The sequence below is a fragment of the Aquarana catesbeiana genome, linkage group LG01 (genome assembly GCF_042186555.1).
Source record: "Aquarana catesbeiana isolate 2022-GZ linkage group LG01, ASM4218655v1, whole genome shotgun sequence".
In the NCBI taxonomy this organism is placed as follows: domain Eukaryota; kingdom Metazoa; phylum Chordata; class Amphibia; order Anura; family Ranidae; genus Aquarana; species Aquarana catesbeiana.
The window spans coordinates 628,221,339-628,243,606 of record NC_133324.1 but is presented as its reverse complement, the minus strand read 5'-3'; the positions used below and the strand labels follow the sequence as shown (position 1 = coordinate 628,243,606).

The 22,268-nt window shown below is 42.3% G+C and overlaps 1 protein-coding gene across 5 annotated transcripts in view; it reads left to right on the top strand.

The window, feature by feature from the left end:
- FAM13A (family with sequence similarity 13 member A) overlaps window positions 1-22,268 on the top strand; it is a 280,680-nt gene that overhangs the window by 211,412 nt on the left and 47,000 nt on the right. For all 5 annotated transcript variants that reach the window (XM_073600928.1, XM_073600935.1, XM_073600923.1 and 2 more), the window contains 4 exons: window positions 5,214-5,397; window positions 8,110-8,186; window positions 8,328-8,370; window positions 15,963-16,110. In XM_073600928.1, coding sequence (XP_073457029.1) covers window positions 5,214-5,397; window positions 8,110-8,186; window positions 8,328-8,370; window positions 15,963-16,110 — 452 coding nt within the window. The remainder of the gene's footprint in view (window positions 1-5,213; window positions 5,398-8,109; window positions 8,187-8,327; window positions 8,371-15,962; window positions 16,111-22,268) is intronic.

Here is a 22,268-nt window from a genome sequence, read left to right as displayed (position 1 = left end):
TGTTTACACACACAGATCCACAATCCTGCTGTGTTACCGGGCAATCGCGGGTGCCCGGCGGACATCGCGGCCGCCGGGCATGCACATAGAGTCCCGACTGACACCCCTGGTGGCCGTCATATGACAGCTGGTGGGCGGCAAGCGGTTAAAAAAAAAATAATGCTTATTGTATTACAGAGTGTATAATAGCAGATTGTGTGGGTTGCAGTGGTGTCGTTAAGGGGTGGCTATTGAAGCTAGAGCCCTGATTTTGGGGCCCATAGCCCCGAGTCCAGGGCCGGCCCTACAGTGGGAGTGTCCCGGGCTGTCTGACACAGCGCTTCCCGCACAGCTGTGACGCTCTCACTGAGTACTTTGCACTTGGTGGTTCATTGACAGCCAGAGGAAGGAGATCAGTGTGAGAAAGTCTCCTCCTTGCTCCGCCCATATCATAGTCGAGAGGAACTTTCTCACACACAGCTCCTGAGCAGGTGAGTGCAGACCGAGGGGGAGGGGGGAAACTCCTCTCTGTATACCCAGCCTCTCCCCTTCTCTGTATACCCAGCCTCTCCCCTTCTCTGTAGACCCAGCCTCTCCCCTTCTCTGTAGACCCAGCCTCTCCCCTTCTCTGTAGACCCAGCCTCTCCCCTTCTCTGTAGACCCAGCCTCTCCCCTTCTCTGTAGACCCAGCCTCACCCCTTCTCTGTAGACCCAGCCTCTCCCCTTCTCTGTAGACCCAGCCTCTCCCCTTCTCTGTAGACCCAGCCTCTCCCCTTCTCTGTAGACCCAGCCTCTCCCCTTCTCTGTAGACCCAGCCTCTCCCCTTCTCTGTAGACCCAGCCTCTCCCCTTCTCTGTAGACCCAGCCTCTCCCCTTCTCTGTAGACCCAGCCTCTCCCCTTCTCTGTAGACCCAGCCTCTCCCCTTCTCTGTAGACCCAGCCTCTCCCCCTCTCTGTAGACCCAGCCTCTCCCCCTCTCTGTAGACCCAGCCTCTCCCCTTCTCTGTAGACCCAGCCTCTCCCCTTCTCTGTAGACCCAGCCTCTCCCCCTCTCTGTAGACCCAGCCTCTCCCCCTCTCTGTAGACCCAGCCTCTCCCCCTCTCTGTAGACCCAGCCTCTCCCCCTCTCTGTAGACCCAGCCTCTCCCCCTCTCTGTAGACCCAGCCTCTCCCCCTCTCTGTAGACCCAGCCTCTCCCCTTCTCTGTAGACCCAGCCTCTCCCCTTCTCTGTAGACCCAGCCTCTCCCCCTCTCTGTAGACCCAGCCTCTCCCCCTCTCTGTAGACCCAGCCTCTCCCCTTCTCTGTAGACCCAGCCTCTCCCCTTCTCTGTAGACCCAGCCTCTCCCCTTCTCTGTAGACCCAGCCTCTCCCCTTCTCTGTAGACCCAGCCTCTCCCCCTCTCTGTAGACCCAGCCTCTCCCCCTCTCTGTAGACCCAGCCTCTCCCCCTCTCTGTAGACCCAGCCTCTCCCCTTCTCTGTAGACCCAGCCTCTCCCCTTCTCTGTAGACCCAGCCTCTCCCCCTCTCTGTAGACCCAGCCTCTCCCCCTCTCTGTAGACCCAGCCTCTCCCCCTCTCTGTAGACCCAGCCTCTCCCCCTCTCTGTAGACCCAGCCTCTCCCCCTCTCTGTAGACCCAGCCTCTCCCCCTCTCTGTAGACCCAGCCTCTCCCCCTCTCTGTAGACCCAGCCTCTCCCCCTCTCTGTAGACCCAGCCTCTCCCCCTCTCTGTAGACCCAGCCTCTCTGTAGTTAACAATCTGCATCTTGTGTCAGGTAACATGACAAGCTCTCTGGTGACCCTGATGTAAGGGGGGGGGGTTTCTGGGGACCCTGATGTAATGATAACATATAATGTTACACGCACACACACATTATATACATGTGTATGCCTGCCCAAGGGTATGACTCTCTTTACTTTGCTGCTATGGGCTCTAGCCCCATATCTTTTGTAAACCTAACAACGCCCCTGGTGGGTTGTAACGATGAAACCCCATTCTTACCTTGAAAACAAGTTTCCTGGGTTGTCAGGAATTGCAATTTTAATATTAGTAGTATGTATCAAAATGTGAACTACATTTTTCCTCAAGTGGCAAAATTTTTTAAATTGGGCCTAGTGGATACTGGATTTTTTTTTTTTTTTTAATGAGGCAGTTAGGGGATCTTTTTTTTCTTGTTCTGTCTTCTAAACACCCCTGCATGTTAGCCTATGTGTCCATGTGCACACAGGCGTTTGGAGGAGGTTACAGGCATGGGCACTTAGAGGCAGAAAAAAAAAAAAACCCTTACTACCAGCGCAACCAGGAGCAGCCGCATTTTGTCAGAGATGACACTTGACCTGCGCTAACACCAAGCACATTTAGTGCTTAAGCATTAATCTGTTTTAATGGCCAGAATAAATTATTATTCTGGCCAGTAAAATGAATTAATGCCTAACCGCATTACAAGCCTTGAGCATTTTCTCTGCCAAAATACTGCTGCTGGGAGGAAAGGCGTCTAGGAGAGATGGCAGAACGTCCTGTGTGCATGAGACCTTATGCCCCGTACACGGTCGGACATTGATCGGACATTCCGACAACAAAATCCATGGATTTTTTCCGACGGATGTTGGCTCAAACTTGTCTTGCATACACACGGTCACACAAAGTTGTTGGAAAATCCGATCGTTCTGAACGCGGTGATGTAAAACACGTACGTCGGGACTATAAACGGGGCAGTAGCCATTAGCTTTCATCTCTTTATTTATTCTGAACATGCGTGGCACTTTGTGCATCGGATTTGTGTACACACGATCGGAAATTCCGACAACGGATTTTGTTGTCGGAAAATTATATAGCCTGCTCTCAAACTTTGTGTGTCGGAAAATCCGATGGAAAATGTGTGATGGAGCCCACACACGGTCGGAATTTCCGACAACAAGGTCCTATCACACATTTTCCATCGGAAAATCCGACCGTGTGTACGGGCATTAGTGTTAAAGGGGCATTGCTGCAGTACAGTGTATGGGTATGTTGAAGGGGCATTGCTGCAGTACAGTGTGTAGGTATGGTGATCAAGCTTTCAAGTAGCAGCTTCTGTTATAAAGAGATTAAGGGCAAGCAAAGTGATCACTTAATTATTGGCATGTATATGGCACTGTGTTTTGTGTGCCTAGTGGTGGATTAAATGTCAGTACACAAGATGAACCCAGAGGGATCTGTCACCATATAAAGGCTAGGGAAGGTACGTTTGGATCTCCGGAGAGGCCCCACTTAATTTTGGACAGGGAATAATTTCTTCTTTTTTTATTTATTTTTTTACAATGTCATCACGCATATTGCAGTTTGTTTTCTTCTGAATTGAATTTTGCAAAAGTCAGTTTTATAAAGCTTGGGCTGTTGAAGAGTAATTATTTTTGTCTACAGAATTAGCAGCGTTGTTTAAAATGACCTTTGTCAGAGAACATGTTTGTTTTTCTTCGTTCTTTTTTTTTTTTATTTTTTAATTTTTTTTTGTCATTGACCTATTTATCCAATTTTTCTTCTGTAAAAATAACTAAACATAACCTTTTTATAGAAATTTTTTTCCTGGCATAAATTGATTCTGAACCAGAAGCTTCTTAGATAAGCAAATCTAGTTCCAGTTCTGTATGGATATATGATGCTATAGAACTCTGTATATATAGATGCTTGTGCTAAGTATTCACTTGTATGTTGTGATGTTGCGTTGCATCTGAACAGTGACAGTGGCTTTGACAGTCAGCGTAAACAAAAAGTGACAGTGCCTTTTTAACTCTTTTAAGCCTTACTTGTGCCAGACTTCTATAGTGTGGCAACCCAGACTTAATTAGGCTTTTTACAGCTTGATTTACACAACATACTGAACACTTTAAAATGTTAAATGTTTTTATTGTGCCTAAAAACCTAGTTAAAGGGTTAGCCAATGTTTTCAGAAAAATTAAAACTGTGAACTAACACCTTACACCTTTGGTACTGGCTGTAATTCCCTCCATGGGTGATGAGCTGTCAGTGCCCATGCGGCCTGTGCAGCAGTCTGGGAATATAAAATCCCTGCTCTGCTCCCCGTTCTTTCTGCAGGGCTCCTGGGGCGGATCAGAGCGATACTCTGTGCTGGCACTGAACAATCAGAATCGCTCTGATCTGTCCTGGAAGCCCTGCAAAAAAGAAGGGGGAGATGAGCAAGGATTTAAAATCCTCGGACCACTACATCAGCTGGGTGGGCACCAACTCATCACCCACAGGAAAAAGTTCCGGGAAGGGGCGGTTGTAGTGTGGAGGGCATTGGTTCAATTTTCATGTTTTCTGAAAAAGTGAACTTACACTTCAAACAAGTCATGCTTTTCTTAGTTTCATAAATATATTTGAGTGAGATCATGTGATACTTTAGTTGCGCATATGTAAATTTTTAAGGCAGGTTGTTATACCAAAGCTTGGCTTTGGGTTTCAGCAAAGTGGGTAAATAAATATGCAGTTGACTTTGATATTATTTTGTTTTTTTGATCATTTAGCCTGGGTTCATACTGGAAACCGCATCTGAATGGCACCACATTACTGTGCAAATCACATGTTGTTCTGTGTGTGCTGTGATTTGAGACCATTAATTTTTGATGGCTCAAATCGCTCTGCATCAATTACCAGTTAAAGTAGCACAGTGCTAAATAGCAAAGAATGGCCCGGTCACGAAAGGGGTAAAACCTTCCGGAACTCAAGTGGTTAATTTAACCGGAAGGTGCAAAACAAGTATGATAATTAAAGGAGGAATATCTGTTTCATATTGCTTCCTTATTGAACTCCAGTATGGAAAAAGATAGGAAATTCATAAGTTTGAGTTGCCACAGGAAGTAAAAAGAAATCTCCTAATGGAGAAACCTGTTGTGACAACTGTCCTTTCCTTTTGGATGCATCTTTTATTATTTCCTGCTGCCTCTCCAGGACAGGAAAAGAAGTCCTCCCTAATGGGACACAGACCACCAAAAAAAAGTAACCATTTCCTATTCTATCCAACAAAAACAAAGTTTTGTTTTCGCTAACACTTTACCTATATTGCTTTTGGCTTTTCTACCAGTACTAGTGTTTCAGTTGTGAAAACAATGGTTTTTATTTTACCGTAAACACCTTTTTAAAATGTCAAACGATGACTTATTGATTTTTATGTCATACAATCAAGCTGTACTTTGCTAGCGATTGTCTGCATTATTTTGTAAAAACGCACGTTAAAGATTTCTTGTGTTTTTAGGGAGATGATTAACAAGGAGAATATCCCTTCTGGGTGTGGTGGCCTTGAAGACTGTGGACTGTTGCAGGAAGTAGAGAAACTTCAGGATAATTGCTCTGGTTACATTGAAGAGAGAAGCAAACCAAAAAGACAGAAATCCAGCAGCAAGCTTTCTGAACTCAATGATAATCAGGAAAGTACACTGGTGAGTGAAATCTTTCTATCCAGTGAATTGGATCATATCCAGTATCTTTTTGATCTGGTAATAAAACCGAGCCAGCAAAGGGTTGATGCTTTTTAATAGGAGCTGGACTTTTCCTGCAATCTCCTAGGCAAGCTTGGCTGTAACCTGCAGGTAGGTCTGTGTTGCGTACATAAGTATTTTTGTCTGGAATTTTAGTTTTAGTAGTAAAAACATAATAACCCTAATTGCTAAAATAATGTATACCCTCATATTTGTCATTTTAATTAGTAGCTGGATACAGAGATCACTACAAATATATAATACAAGGATTTTGTTTTAGGACCTGTTCGCATCTGTCATGCATTTTTTTTCCTTGTGTATTTTCTTAAATGTTTGTTTTAAGCGCGTTTGCATGCTTTGTGCAATTTTGGTTCCAGCCAATGAGGATGATTTTCTTGTAGTGACATCACGGGGGAATGTGCTTCCTGTGGGTTTTTTTTTTTTGTTTTTTTTTTTCTTGTTTTTTTTTTGTTCCTGGCATGGCTGAGCACATTGCAGGTTGTGGCTGAGCACATAAAAAGTATCCAGGGCAGATGCTTGTAACCATAGGATGACAAGCTGCAATGTGCTCACCTACAAGAAGTTGAAAATGTAATGAAAAATGTATGAAAATGCACTATATATGCATTTTTCATGCGCTTCTATAGACTTCAGTGGGCCAGAAAGTGTGTGTGTGTGTCAGCTTCCCGGTTTAACCCTACGTTCAAACGATGCATTTTTTGGTGTGTTTTGCAGAAACGCACTACAGTCCAATTAACATGGTTTCCTATGGATATAGTTCACATCTGTGCGTTTTGCAGTGCTGTTATTTTGAAAAGGGTCAGGGACTTTTTTTTTTCCCACAGCAGATTGGATTTTGCTTGTAATAGACTTCAATGGAGTCGCAGCGAAAATACAAGTGTTGCGTTTTTGATGAGTTTTGCATTTTTTTTCCCTCTCTCTTTAAACACACTGTGTGTATAGCTGGTTGATAATGTGTGGGCTGGGAAGCCGGCCACCACTTCCTTAACAACCGCTGTGTCAGCTGTCAGTGGGGTATCCCGCTGACAGCTAAATGTAAAAAACAATTGCTGGAAAAAAAACCCTTTCCTTACCTGCTGGGGCTGCATGCTCTGGTATAAGTTTGGGGGGTAGACCCTACACTTTTTTTTTTTTTTTTTTTTTTTTTTTTGTTTTTTTGTGTTTCCCAGCAACATTTATTAATTTTTTTTACATTCGCTGACAGCTGATGACTCATCAGTTGTTAAGGATGCTGTGGCCGGCTTCCCGGCCCGCTCATTAGCAACCAGCTGTATACAGTTTGTTTTTAGCCCTGCTTCCAAGAAACTCACTGAGAAAAAATCCTAGCTGTGGCAACCTCCTACTGGGCATCCATTCACCCCATTAGCTATATTTTACAATTTAGCAGCCTACTACTGTCAAAGTTCGGTGAGGTCTGTCCATCATAGCAGTTTTCGGAGTATCCTAAGGAATAATTGGTACATTTCTTTACCTGTTTTGCACTCCGATACAGTATTTTTGCATATATCAAAAAAGAAAATTATGTGGTCACATTAGGTGCATATCTGGAATGATGTACATGACAATACAGATAGCGTGATGATGAATACTTTTATATAGTATACAAATCTCACATAAAGATAATGAAATAAAGAGAACATTTGCATATATACATTCTATGTATGTTTCCCTCTTTGAATTAATCAGTCTCTGGCTTAGATGACTGAATAAAGGGTTTAATGAGCACATCAAGTATTTTTGTTCAAGTGTTCTAGAATAATACTTTAGAGTTTTCCAATTGTTTTAAATTCTTCATTGTTCTAAAATCACCTTAAAATGTACTGATTCAAATATATGCATGTGAGGGCAGAGAGTAAGTTAATTACAAGACTATTCTATAGCAACACTTGATTTTCAGATATGTGAAGTATGCTATCTAATATGACGGTAGAGCGCAGCTACATGGTGCTGATATGATGCACTGGAGAATCATTCTACACACTACAACTTGGCCAAGTCATGGGATACATTCAAATCGTGCTGCCAATTTATTCTTCTCCTGATTATCTTTGTGAAAGTGTGAAGCACTGTTTCCAGAGTCACTGTACATGACCTGTTAACATTACTCTGCAAAGAAAAACTAGATACAGCTGTTACCATCAGGAGATAATAATGACAAAACAGTGGTTTAGTCAGCGCAATAACGTGAGAGGAGATGTAGGTGTATGAAGATTTAATCTTTATCTTTTCACTATGTAAGCCAACCTTCTCAATGAACTTAACATGAAGGACATATTAAAACAGCTTTTAGCTCTCAGGGAAACCCCTACTAATAATTACAGGTAGCATGGTGGTCAGTGGGTAGAAGGCTCCTTATATTGGTGGACAGTAGGAAGAGGTCTCCGTCACTTTATTCCATTCTCATTCTGAAGCACCTATGTTGACCATGCTTAAATTTAGGCCGAAATTAACTGCAATGGAGGCAGGGACTTGACTTTTAACCTCCAGTTGTCTTTAAATTTTGCAGAACTGTTCTTTTCATAATTTTGTAATTTTTTTTTTGCTGTAAAATTGGCTGCTGCATTTTTACTTGCCCCAAACATATTTAAATTCTAAAATGGGCTTATTGTACCTACCTCTATTTAATCACTGTGGGTTTTTTATTTTTTTCAGAGCACAGAAAGCTTTGTCACCTCTAAAGTTGTAGACCGACAGGAATTTACTGGAATGGAAGTTTTGTCAGAGCCCAGGTAATATAAGTGCACTTTTTTTTTCTAGAGATTGGCCCCTTTCACACTGCATGCAGGAGTTTAGTGTGCTTTCAAATATGGAAATGTATACAATTTAAACATTTAAATGCATCCAGTTACAAGTATCTTTTTGTCTTGCAGCAAAGGGAATGATCACGATAAAGAGAGCTTGAGATTACCACCGGTGAGTCCTAGTAACTAAAGCCAGAATATTTGCTTAATAAAACAAATAGATTTTAGTTGCCTACCTTGTTAAGAAATTTATATATTTTTTTTTCTTCACCTTGAGGGCAAAGCAATTATAAAATGTTATAATCTTCTATAGCAGTGAAATATGCATCATATACAACAGTGGTGTCGTAAGTGCACCCCAAGGGTTGGATGAGGCCCGTTGCTTGCCTCTGTCTGGATCTGTTGGGGCCCCATTCCTCGCACTGGCGCCGGCGATGGGGGCCCCATTCCTCGCATTGACGCCGGCGATGGGGGCCCCATTCCTCGCATTGACGCCGGCGATGGGGGCCCCATTCCTCGCATTGACGCCGACGATGGGGGGCCCCATTCCTCGCACTGGCCCTGGCGATGGGGCTCCATTCCTCGCACTGGCGCCGGCGATGGGGCCCCATTCCTCGCACTGGCGCCAACTATGGGGCATTGTCTACTCCCACTGGCCCCCCTAAAGCCTGAAGGACCATAAACTATCCCTTTTGTTTGGAAACCCCAATTTAGAAAATATATGTGCCCATAACTAAGTGTCTAATTGGAAGGATTTGGCTGCTGCCTGATTGGTGTCAGTACCCAGGAGTGATCTCTTCTTTCTTAATACTGAACTCTTTCCTTTCAGTAGACCAGTCACAGGTCTGTGAGGAAAGTTGAGTTCAGGGAACTAGGCACCACATTTGACACTTTTTCCCAATCAGCTTTGGTGTTTGTATTGTAGATTGCACTGATCAGATTAGAGATATTGGGGTTGATTTACTAAAGGGGTAGAGACTTTTGTGTAATGAAATGTCAGTAAAAAAGGTGAGCCCGTGTTAGTTTACAGAGGTACTTAAAAAAAAAAAAAAAAACTGGATGTTTGCTAGCACATAATTGGTTGCCTGAAGTGAATGGCTGTGTGCCACTGTACTCTTGTATATGGCAGTGCTATTGTAAATGTAAGTACAGAGCATGGGAGTTTGCAAAAAAACTGAAAAAAAAAATGTTTGCATACGCCCATATCCTATGCTTATGTGCATGATGGCACAAGATATGTACTGCACCTGCGCTGCCTGGGTGGATGAAATATGAATGGGCTTAACAGACCTGTGTGCAAGAGCCCCTAGTAAATCAACCCAATTGCAAAGCCACTATAGTAAAATTTCTAAATGCAACCTATCTTTATAGTAATACATACTGCCATTCACACCATCTTAGCCCTTTAATATGGAGATATTAAGAATATATATTTGTATATCCCTTTTTTTTGTGATGGGATTCATGAGCTTGATGCCGTAGTAGTATTGTGCTGTTTTGTTTGTTTGTTTTTTGTTTTTTTAAATATTTATTATTATTATACAGGATTTATATAGCGCCAACAGTTTACGCAGTGCTTTAGAATATAAAAGGGAGACAATACAGTTATAATACAAATAAAATACAAGAGGATTAAGAGGGCCCTGCTCAGAAGAGCTTACAATCTAATAGATATAATCTATATTTAACAATTTAGAGTCATGCAAACACGAAAAGAAATAATAATTATTTCTAGCCTCAAAGCCATCAAAGGGCTTTGAAGATAACCTTGAGAAAAACAAATTCATCATAGCATAATATGTGTAAATTCTTGCCTGTCCCAGATATTCAATCTACATGGACAGGCCTTCTGTCCCCTCCCTAAGGAGAGGGCAGAGAAGCTTACTTGGAAACTCTTAGCAATATGACATTAGGCATGAGGTTCAGGAGGAGACACCAAAACACAAAAAAAGAGGGGTGAGTAAAGAAATATGGACTTTTAAAAACCATAAAACACTATGAAAGGAATTACCGCTTGCTTGTCCACACCAATAAAGATGCATAGAAGGTCACAGCTGGTTCACTGCCGATTGGGTGCAACTATGTCAAGGGCCCTGACTTCAGTATTTTGGCCTGCCTGGACAAGCCGCTTAAATGCTGGGTCTGCAAGGGCCAACAACTCTAGGTTAGGGGACACTGTGGCAGAGTCAGAAATATAGGTACTCCAGGCCGCAAAGTTGAATCAAATTTTGCTCGGAAGCCCTTACAGGTAGCCAACCATTCCTCCGCCTCCATAATCTCCCGCACCCTCTCAACCCATTCAGTCTCGCTCGGAACACGGGCTCTTCCAGTGGACTGGTATGAAGCATTTTGTAGCTTTGAGAAGGTGAGGGATAGCACTTTGTAGCATGCAACAGAGATGGGGGGGAACGGGTGGGGGTACATGAAGCAGCTGGTGTTTTGGTGAATCGGGAAGATCGATACCTAGGCCATCCAATACATGTTTATGGACCAAAAGGGCTTTAGTGGTGAACAGTCCCACCATATATGTAGGAACGTTCCTTTCTGGCCACAACCCTTCCAGCACAGATCAGGGGCCGAGGGATAGATTTTAGCCAGGGCCGCTGGCACTCGATACCATCTTGACAATAGCTTGTAATTATTCTGTGTCTTAAGCTGCGTACACAGCTTTTCATTGTCTATTCCGATCGTGTGTATGCCTCAGCAGACTTTTTTTTTTTTTTTTGAAAATTCTGACGGACCTAGAAATGGAACATGTTTTAAATATTTCCGATGGAACCATTTCCTATCGGGAAAACTGATCGTCTGTATGCTGTTCCGACGGACCAAAAATGACGCATGCTCTGAAGCAAATACGAGATGGAAGCTATTGGCTACTGGCTATTGAACGTCCTTTTTCTAGTCCCGTCGTACATGCTGTACGTCACCTCGTTCTGGATGGTCGGACTTTGGCTTGACCGTGTGTAGGCAAGACCGCTTGAATGGAATTCCGTCGGAGAAACCTCCGGAGTCTATTCCGACGGCAAAACCCGGTCATGTGTACGCAGCATTAGAGTCCACCGAACTCTGAGTCAGATGGTATAGGCGGTGTAGTTGCTCATCAGTAAACTCGCACTGGAGGTCACATTCCCATTTCCTAACAAAGAAAGGTTTCACGTTCAGCTTAGCTGCAGCAAGCAATTTATAGAGGATTGAAATCATACTAGGAGGACGATCTTTAGCAACCCACAGCTTTTCAAATTCAGTAAATGTAGACCTAATCTGAGAGGCATGATGTTGCAATTGCAATAAACTCAGCAAGCTGACGATGCCTCCAGAAATCAATGGGGAAACTACCGTGTCGATCTCTAAATGTAGCAAGTGGGGGGCTAGTCTGTGGCCCTCCAGAAATCGAAACAGGCTGACATCCCTGTCACCCACCCAGGATCCAAAAAAGGACTGTTGCTCTCCAGGAAGAAACCAGGGGAGACCTCCAACAGGCGCCAGTGGCTATGTTGGAGGTGCCAAAGCTAGGGATGCGTTAAGTCTATCCCAAACTTTCAAAGAGTGAGTGGTCAATGGGGATACCCAGTCAGAAAAGCCTCTATTTCTTGATGGAGCAGTAGTAAGAGTTGGTGGGATGGTGACCGGCAAAATTTCAGTTTTAGCATAATTAATCCAAAAGTCGATACTTTACTCTAAGCAGATTATGCCTCCATCAGGTTAGGCAGCGAGACAAGAGGGTCCAATACGTGAAAAAGGACATCATCCACATATGCGGATTGCTGGTGTTCCATAGAGCCCACAGTGACTCCTCTAATACTTGGGTTAGCTCGGATTTTCCAATGCAGCAGTTCCAGGACCAATTCAAACAAAACAGGAGAGAGTGGGCACTCCTGTCTTGTGCCATTCCGGATGGAGAACACTGAGGAAAGGCAACCATTTACCTTAACCTGCACAGTAGGGGAGGTATATAGTGCTGAATTCCAGCTCAACATGTGAGGGCCATGCCCCAGTCTCACCAGTACAGCATTAAGGAAGTCCCAATCTACGCAGTCGACAGCCAGTGATGCACCCAGGAGGAGTTGCCCGTTAGTGGCGAGAGAATGAAACCATGCACACATAGGGGCCTGAAGCTAAGTGAAAATTTTTAAATACTATGCCTTTGTGAAACCGTGTGGCCCCAGGCTTTTCCCATTTGGGAGAGACTTCACAGTAGCCAGTAATTCTGTCGGAGTAATAGGTACCTCCAAATCAGCCTGTTGGTCCGGGAACAAGGTAGGGAAGCCAGAGGAGGAAAAATAGGTCTCTATGCGAGACTGCTTACAAGTGACTTCCAAAGGGGAGGAGGCACAGTCTAAGTTATATAGGGTTGCATAATAATCATGAAACAGTCTGGCTATTTTGGAGGTATGCTGTACAGAGATTCCCGACGAGAGTTTAGCTTATGGACAGAGGTGGACACCCGCCCTCGCCAACATCCTGCTGCACTTATTACCGTGTTTGTAGTATTTATGAGCGACGAGGCGGAGCTGCTGGCGGATACGTTGGTCTAGTAGTTTAGAAGAAAGGGTATGTAATTTGGTCAAACGGCTGAGCGCTTCAGGGTTTGCTCCCTGTTTGACGTAGGTCAGCCTGCTGCAAAGCCTGAAAAACCTGTTGGAAGTCTGCCTGCCTCCTTCTTTTTTTTTTTTTTTTTTTTTAATTTAGAGCCCCAAGAGATGAGGGAACCCCATACTACTGCCTTGTGGCCCTCCCACAGAATACCGTCTCCGACCACGTCATTGGCATTCTCTGTGAAATAATGGGATAATGTCTCCGTCACACTCGTGACTACCCTCAGGTTGTCTAAAAGGTTTTCATTCAGCCTCCATGATCAAGATTTTCCCACCACTTGGGGCAGCGTGAGCGAGAGTGTCACCGGGGCGTGATCCGAGATGGTAATCTGGTCAATAGTGGAGTCTGTTAAAAGATCCAAAGTGCCCTGATCTACGAACAATAGATCTATTCTGGTATATACTCCATGAACACTAGAGTAATAGCTATAGTCCCTGTCAGATGCATGCATGGTCCTCCAGCAGTCGACCAGAGCATGACTTTGAAGAGACTTGTGAAAGTGCTTTAAAAAGGCATACAAATGTGTTGAACGGTTTGTGGAAGTATTAATAGAGGGGTCAGGACTAATGTTAAAATCCCCTCGCAAAATCGGTCTACTTTCCCGTAAGTCTGCCAAACTTTTGAGGACTGAGTCAATTTGCTCACATTTTTTAAAGGATTAGTTGAAATTGTTTTGTTTTTTTTCTACTAAACTGTAGAGTGGATTGTATGCATTTCTTTTAAATAGTTGTGGGGCTTACAGGAATAAATGCTGTAGCAAGTAAGATTTTACTGATTGGTTTCTATGCAGAGCTGCACCAGATTTCTGCACTCTCCAGTTTTAGTAAATCCGATTTCCCCCCCCCCAAATGTGTCATTACAGTGGGCTCAGTAGGAGATTTTAAGGCATACAATAGGGCTGCAAAGCAGACTTCCTTTGCCGTTTTTGTCTTTCTTATGTTTTAAATATTTTTTATGAACCTCCTCATGGTAGCCTCCACCTCTTTGGATCCCCTAACACCTAACTAGCCCAAATGTTTTAGCCTGAGCCCCCACCTGGCGTTCTTCTTGGGTTATTCTACATACAGCAAATATCCCCACCATCTGCTGTAGACTTGTATACATGTAGCGTGATCATTTTATAATCTTGTAAGGATTTTTCCAACATATGGCTACCTTTATAGAAGAACTATATGGTATTTAAAGTGAAAGTTCACCTTTACAGAAAATCTGTAAGGTGAACTTACACTGGACTCTGTCCCCATCGCACCCAGTCCCACTAACCTTGAGAGCGACAATCATCCGTTCTGACACACCTTATCGCCACTTTACCAGTCAGGGGATTTGAAATCCCTGCGGCTTTATCTCCTCTTCACCCACAGTGACAGGCGGGGTTACCCGGGTTCTGATTGGTCGGTGCCAACCAATTAGAATGCCCCTAAATGTACGTTTTGGAGATTAAGCCGATGGGATTTCTAAGCCCTGGACCAGTGAGACGGCTATACAGTGTCTCGTAGTGGGAGATCGCCGAGCTCCAGATCAGCGGGACCTGGGGGGGTGGGGAGGGGGTCCTGTGTAAGTTCACCTTACAGATTTTGAGGTGACCTTACCCTTTAAGCGGGTCTATAATAACTAATTTGTTTAGCAACATTTAAATTGGTTGTAAAGTGTAATAAAAAAAAAAAAAAAACAGGTAAAGATGACCCGTTCTTAAGAAGCGGTTAATCCAATTGCAATCCTGGCTGCGCTCCTGTGAATGGACATTGTTCATTCACACAGACAAAGCGTGTCTCGGCCCCACCCCCTGCTTTCTCATCATTAACTCACTGGCTGTGATTGACAGCAGCAGGAGCTATTGGCTCCTGCTGCTGTATGAGCCAATGAGGGAGAGACCTGGGAGAGCTGCTGCTCTCATGCACATTGCTGGATTGAGATGGGGCTTTAGGTAAGTATTGGGGGGGGGGCTGCACCCAGGAGGTTTTTCACCTGCATAAAGATTAAAAAAAAATAATAAATCTGCCTTTAGAGCCACTTTAATGTGGCAGGAGGGGCCTTTGGGGTGCAGCATAGATAATGCAGTATTGTGACTTTAAAACGTGTGCAGGGAGTTTTCTTTTACTATTCAGTAGATTCAGTTTTTCAAGTCATACAGCCAAGGGGTCAGTCCCCTTCGCTACAAATTTAAAAAATACTAAACCTGTAAATTAAGAATTTTTATCACTGGATTCTTACAGTACTTATTACCATGTCATGTATTTTTTTTATTAATGGCTTACCTTTAGAGAAGTGTTAGCATGAGTGCTAGCTCGTAGTACTTTTTTTCTTGCATCCTATAAGTGGATTATTAAATTTGAAGATTTTGGTTAGGCCGTGAAGAGTTAAAATACATTATATCCTTGAGAAATGACACTGAAGCATGACAGAGTTTTGCAAGTGATCAGACAGTCATCTTTCCAGTGCTATGTAGTGTACTATCTTTGTGTGCGTTTTTGGCTTTTGCCCAACACTTGTATTGTTTCCAGCTGAGTTGCCAAACTCCCGCTGGCTGTATAAGCTCAGTACTTGCCTCAATACTCGTAGCTCCACTATAAATAGCAAAGAGCGTGCCCTCCTCCTCATAAGCCCAGCTGAAAAAATATCCACAGAAATAGGGACATGAACAGGACCAGAACATGATTAGGTTAGCATACATCGATTATTGAAGCCTACAGAGCAGAATTCTGTATCCCTTCCTTGCAATTTCTTGAGTCTTCTAGCCTGAGGGAGTCCAGCAAAGAGTGTGTTGCTGCATGAGCCTTAGCAACAGTGAGAACATTATTCTGCTTGGCTTTTTTTTTTTTTTTGGTCTTGCTGCTGTCAACAAAAGGGAGTGGTAATTCCTCAAAGACTGATCTGAGAGACCGTGCATGTAACACTGATGCAGCAGAATAAGCACAATCTAAGGAAGGAGGCTGAGCGAGGGAAAGTTCAAGGCACACAGAGGGGCGTTGTATACTTCAGGCGGATCATTTGACGAATTAGCATGCGAGGGTCATGGAGCATGGAATCACTGGGGTGCATGCACATGTAGCTTGAGCTGTGGGTTTTCTCCAGCCCTCCTCTGCATTGTGAGAAATCTGCTACTGTGCAATCATCATTGTGGCTACTCATTTTTTAAAGAAACTTCCTGGGGGATTTTTTTTTTTCCAGGCTGTAAAAATGAAGATTCAGGAGCAGCAAAATAACGCGGAACTAAGACCACAAAGAAGCCTTGATGTTGACGTTGGTCAGGAGGGCTTTGTCCCAGAGGTACCTCGTCTGGACCTCACCTCTCTTTGTGATGACAACAGTTGGGAAGGTAAGGAATATTTGTTTTTGATGTACATATCTCTAGCTATATGAAGCCCTGTTCATTTTCCAAGCATGCTATTTAAATCATATAAACTCTCAAGCATCATATGTTCTCCTATAAATGTTAACTTTAATTTCATGATAGTGTTTTGTATATGAACCTGAGGAATAGAAAGTTATATAATGGAAGTAATATGTTAAGAAGCATTTCCTTTCCTTTACGGTTTGTATTAAGGGGGGCGTGTGTGTTACAAATAAGGGTATATACTGCATTTTCATAAAACAGATGGGTATATGGAGTGTTTGCTTTCAACTTAGATTTGTTTTTCTGTTTTTATTACTCCTGTTTTTTTTTTTTTAGTCCTTTTGGTATTTAAAGTGAAATGGGGAGTATTTTTAAGGCCCTATGAAGAAAATGCACTTTTTTGTTTTTAGTTATGATAGTTGATGACCATTTGACACATTTGAAATCCTTTCTAATGTGCGGATTTGCATATAGTGTTTTTTTTTTTTTTTTTTTTATCCTTTTAATGATTTTCATAGCATTTATTTATTACAAGCGATTTATGAAGCGCTGTCAATATATGCAGCACTATACATATAGATGAATAGAGCTACATAGATAGGGAGAGAGAGAGATGATATAGATAAATAGAGATATTGTATCTACATCAATCCCTGTCCTCAAGGAGCTTACAGTCTAAGGTCCCTAACTCACATTCATATATACACATACTAGGGCCAATTTAGATAGGAGCCAGTTAACCTACCAGCATGTCTTTGGAGTGTGGGAGGAAACACACGCAAGCACAGGGAGAACATACAAAGGCCAGGCAGATCGTGTCGTGGTTGGGATTTGAACCGACAGCCCTAGTGCTGCTAGATGGAAGCCACATAGCCACTGTAACTGAAATGTGAATTACTGATAGATTTGTATTGTCTAATGTAAATGTCTTAAGGTACCGCAGCAAACATTTTTGAGCATATGGATCTTACTGGCATTAACCTTTTAGTGAGAAAAAAATCTGAAAATGTAAAGATGAGAGCCACAATCTCTTAGCATTAGGGATGTTATACCCTGCCTGTTCATCATGAGCAAGTACATTGTCACTAAACTCCTCCCACATACCCTATGCTACACAAACCTGTATCACTATAACTTTGGAATTTAAGTGCAAATGATGGATTGTACACACCTCAAATGCAATGTCGTATAAGGACTTAGTTTTACAAAACTCAATTTTTTTATTATTATTAAAATGACAAACCTGTTATACTTACCTGCTCTGTGCAATAGTATTGCACAGAGTGGCCCTGATCCGCCTCTTCTGGGGTCCCCGGCGGCGATCTTGACTCCTCCTCCTCCTCTTCTTCTGTGGGACTTCCATAGCCAGCTGGTGGCTATGGGGAGAGATAGTCTCCGTGCTTCCGAGCTGTGTGTCTATGGAGCTGCGCTTCATAGACTTACACAGTGGGACTTCGGCCCGCACCCCACTTCCTCTGACAGCAGCAAGAGCCGATGGCTGCTGCTCAAATGCAGTGTAAGGTGGAAGTAAGGGGAGAAAAGATTCAGCCCTGCACAGTGCTGATCTCTTCTTCCCTCTTCCCCTTCACACATGGAAGAGGGGCTCTGGGACACTGAAAATGTTTTTTACCTTAATGCAAGCAATGCTTTAAGGTAAAAAAAAAACATTTTTAGGTTTAGTAACACTTAAAAAGCATTGCATCCTGTGTTTGTATGTATAAAATATATTTATGTTGCAACACACATCTTTATTATGAAAGTCTTCAATAATCTGTTTATATACATTCTGGAGAAAAGATTAGTGTTTGTGAACATGAATTGAAGTGTGTGGTTCATAATAAAAATGAGGTGATATTTGGATTGACTTGAGTCGGCATGATTTAGTTCAAGGGTAAGAGATAGATATATAGTCAGTCTCTCTCTATCTATCTATCTATCGTGTGTGTGTGTGTGTCTCTATCTCTATCTCTATCTCTCTAATTATTAGAGAGAGATACATACATGTATGTAGGTATATTTTGTGTGCGTGTAAAACTATATCTACACACACAAAAAGAACACCTTGGGATGCCGAGTAATGTCTACATAAAAAAACAGAATGCAATGACTTGTAAATCTCCTAAACCCACATTGTATTCACAAAAATAAACAGAAAACATATCAAATGCATAAATTGAGAAAAAAAAAACATTTTAACAAAAAAATAAGGGGGGGGGGGGCATATATTGAAATTGTTGGCGGCAACACATCTCAAAGTTGGGTCAGGGCAACAAAAAGCTGGCAAAGTACAACCCCAATTTCAAAAAATTGGGGACATGAACATGTTTACCACAGTTTAGTATTCCCTCTTCTAACTAATTGACCCTCAGGCCAGTTCTGACACTTCTCACATACAGTGGCTTGCGAAAGTATTCGGCCCCCTTGAACTTTTCAACCTTTTGCCACATTTCAGGCTTCAAACATAAAGATATAAAATTTTAATTTTTTGTGAAGAATCACCAACAAGTGGGACACAATTGTGAAGTGGAACGAAATCTATTGGATATTTTAAACTTTTTTAGCAATTAAAAAACTGAAAAGTGGTGCGTGCAAAATTATTCGGCCCCTTTACTTTCAGTGCAGCAAACTCACTCCAGAAGTTCAGTGAGGATCTCTGAATGATCCAATGTTGTCCTAAATGACTGATGGTGATAAATAGAATCCACCTGTGTGTAATCAAGTCTCTGTATAAATGCACCTGCTCTGTGATAGTCTCAGGGTTCTGTTGAAAGCACAGAGAGCATCATGAAGCCCAAGGAACACACCAGGCAGGTCTGTAATACTGTTGTGGAGAAGTTTAAAGCCGGATTTGGATACAAAAAGATTTCCCAAGCTTTAAACATCCCAAGGAGCACTGTGCAAGTGATCATTTTGAAATGGAAGGAGTATCAGACCACTGCAAATCTACCAAGACCTGGCTGTCCCTCTAAACTTTCAGCTCAGACAAGGAGAAGACTGATCAGAGATGCAGCCAAGAGGCCCATGATCACTCTGGATGAACTGCAGAGAACTACAGCTGAGGTGGGAGAGTCTGTCCATAGGACAACAATCAGTCGTACACTGCACAAATCTGCCCTTTATGGAAGAGTGGCAAGAAGAAAGCCATTTCTCAAAGATATCCATAAAAAGTCTCGTCTAAAGTTTGCCACAAGCCACCTGGGAGACACACCAAACATGTGGAAGAAGGTGATCTGGTCCGATGAAACCAAAATCGAACTTTTTGGCCACAATGCAAAACGATATGTTTGGGTAAAAGCAACACAGCTCATCACACTCAACACACCATCCCCACTGTCAAACATGGTGGTGGCAGCATCATGGTTTGGGCCTGCTTTTCTTCAGCAGGGACAGGGAAGATGGTTAAAATTGAGGGGAAGATGGATGCAGCCAAATACAGGACCATTCTGGATGAAAACCTGTTGGAGTCTGCAAAAGACCTGAAACTGGGACGGAGATTTATCTTCCAACAAGACAATGATCCCAAACATACAGCAAAATCTACAAAGGAATGGTTCACAAATAAACGTATCCAGGTGTTAGAATGGCTAAGTCAAAGTCCAGACCTGAATCCAATCGAGAATCTGTGGAAAGAGCTGAAAACTGCTGTTCACAAACGCTCTCCATCAAACCTCACTGAGCTCGAGCTGTTTTGCAAGGAAGAATGGGCAAGAATTTCAGTCTCTCGATGTGCAATACTGATAGAGACATACCCAAAGCGACTTGCAGCTGTAATCGCAGCAAAAGGTGGCTCTACAAAGTATTAACGCAAGGGGGCCGAATAATTTTGCACGCCCCACTTTTCATTTTTTTATTAGTTAAAAAAAGTTTCAAAAATCCAAAATATTTCGTTCCACTTCACAATTGTGTCCCACTTGTTGGTGATTCTTCACAAAAAATAAAAATTTTATATCTTTGTTTGAACCCTGAAATGTGGCAAAAGGTTGAAAAGTTCAAGGGGGCCGAATACTTTCGCAAGCCACTGTACATGTAAAAATCTGCTTTTTTGCTATAAAATTACTTGGAACCCCTAAACACTATATATTTTTGGAAGCAGAGACCCTGGCAATTTAAAATGGTGGTTGTTGCAATTTTTTTTTATTTTGCACAATATATGTGCAGCCATTTTTAAAATGTACATTTTCAGGATAAAAAAAAAAGTATGCATTTTAGTGCACAATATAACGCCCATTTTTTTGGTAAAATTTTAAAGATTTTTACACCGTGTAAATCGATGCCTAACATCATGCTTTAAAATGTATGCATGCCCATGGAATTTTGAAAAACTACTGTAACTAAAAATCTCTGAAGGTGACACTTTAAAAGCCTATACAGTAGAGTTAGACCGATATAGTGGGCGATATTTGGCCATTTTTGATTGGCATCGGCCGATTATTATCAAAATTAGGCCGATATTTAACATTGACTGCCGTTCCTCCTCCCTTCTCCACACTCAGCGTGGCACTTGATGCTTGCCAGAGCTGATGAGTGTGTGAAACTAACACGTAACACAGAGGATAGAGAGCAAGAGGGATCTGTCAGAATTGAGGTTGATGTCGGGGGGGCTGCTATGAAACACTAGCCAATGGGATCTGGGCGGGCCGCTACGTGTATGTGGCCCTGCCCCTTTTCTTAAGCAGCCCAATCATTGGCTGGTGTTTGATAGCTGCTGGGTCCCACCGACCCCAGCCAGGTCCCGGGTCCCACCCACCCCGACATCAATCTCAATTCTGACATCTATTCTCTACACAGGAGGTCTTGTGATAGTTTTGCTCTCGCTTTGACCTTTGCGGCAATACCTCACGTGTGGTGCGATCACAATTTACATATGTATGCAGGTCCTACATATGTGTTCACATTTACGCATGAGCACAGGGGCACTTTAATTTTTATATTTAAAACTTTATTGCCGTCACAAGGGATGAGCAACATCCCATGTGATGGAAATCTACAGTACATAATATCTTTAAAACAGGTAATCTTTTTATTGAGAGATCTAGGGTTTATAAGAATATGTGGATCTTTTGAGGATATGTACTGTAGATCATGTTTATTTAAAGCCTTTGCAATTTTACATTAAGGAACATAATTCCGGAATTGTTAAACAATTTTTTGACACCGCTTTTCACAGATTGGTGAACTTCCTACCGATGTTTGCTTCCAGGTCACTCTGACTTTCTAAGATACTCTTTGTATACCCAATCATATTACTGATCTGTTGCCAATTAACCGAATTAGTTGTGAAATGTTCTTCCTTGCTAGTACCACTTACTTTGCCAGCTGTTTGTTGCCCGGCTCCAACTTTTTTGAGATTTATTGCTGTAATCAATTTCAGCACTACCTTATTTTATTTTCTTAAAATGGTATATTTTCTCAGTTTAAACATTTAATTTTTTTTTTTCTCTATTGTGAATAAAATTTGGGTTTATGAGATTTGCAAATCATTGCATTCTTTTTTTTATGTAGATTTTACACAGCGCCCCCTTTATGTATGGATTATTCATACCTATATATGCTGTGCATTCATCCATTGTATGAATGCTAGCAGTCTGTCTTCTCCTCTGTAAAATTTTATGTGGCAATATCCTTGCACCCAAATTACCAGCATTGCCTTACTGTCTTAGCCAAATATGTATTATTCTTTGCCTGAAACTTTTTATATAATATTTCTAAACAGACAGCAGTAAAGGCATTTCCCATAGTTGGCTTCGTAATGACTAAAGTGGTAAAGCTGTGACATTCAGGTGGTCTGGAATTGTGGCTGGGATTAAAATCATTTCAATAGATTTAAAGCGGAAATAAAGTTCTGTTTTTTTTTTTTTTTTTTTTTATGTGAGCAGGCACACTTTTCATTGCAGAAAAGACATGCAATGGAGGTTATTTACGAAAGGTAAATCCACTCTACACTACAAGTGCAAAGTGCACTTGAAATTGCACTGAAAGTGCACTTGAAAGAGCAGTCGCTGTAAATCTGAGGGGTAGATCTGAAATGAGGGGAAGCTCTGCTGATTTTATTATCCAATCATGTGCAAGCTAAAATGCTGTCTTTTATTTTCCTTGCATGTCCCCCTCGGATCTACAGCGACTGCACTTCCAAGTGCACT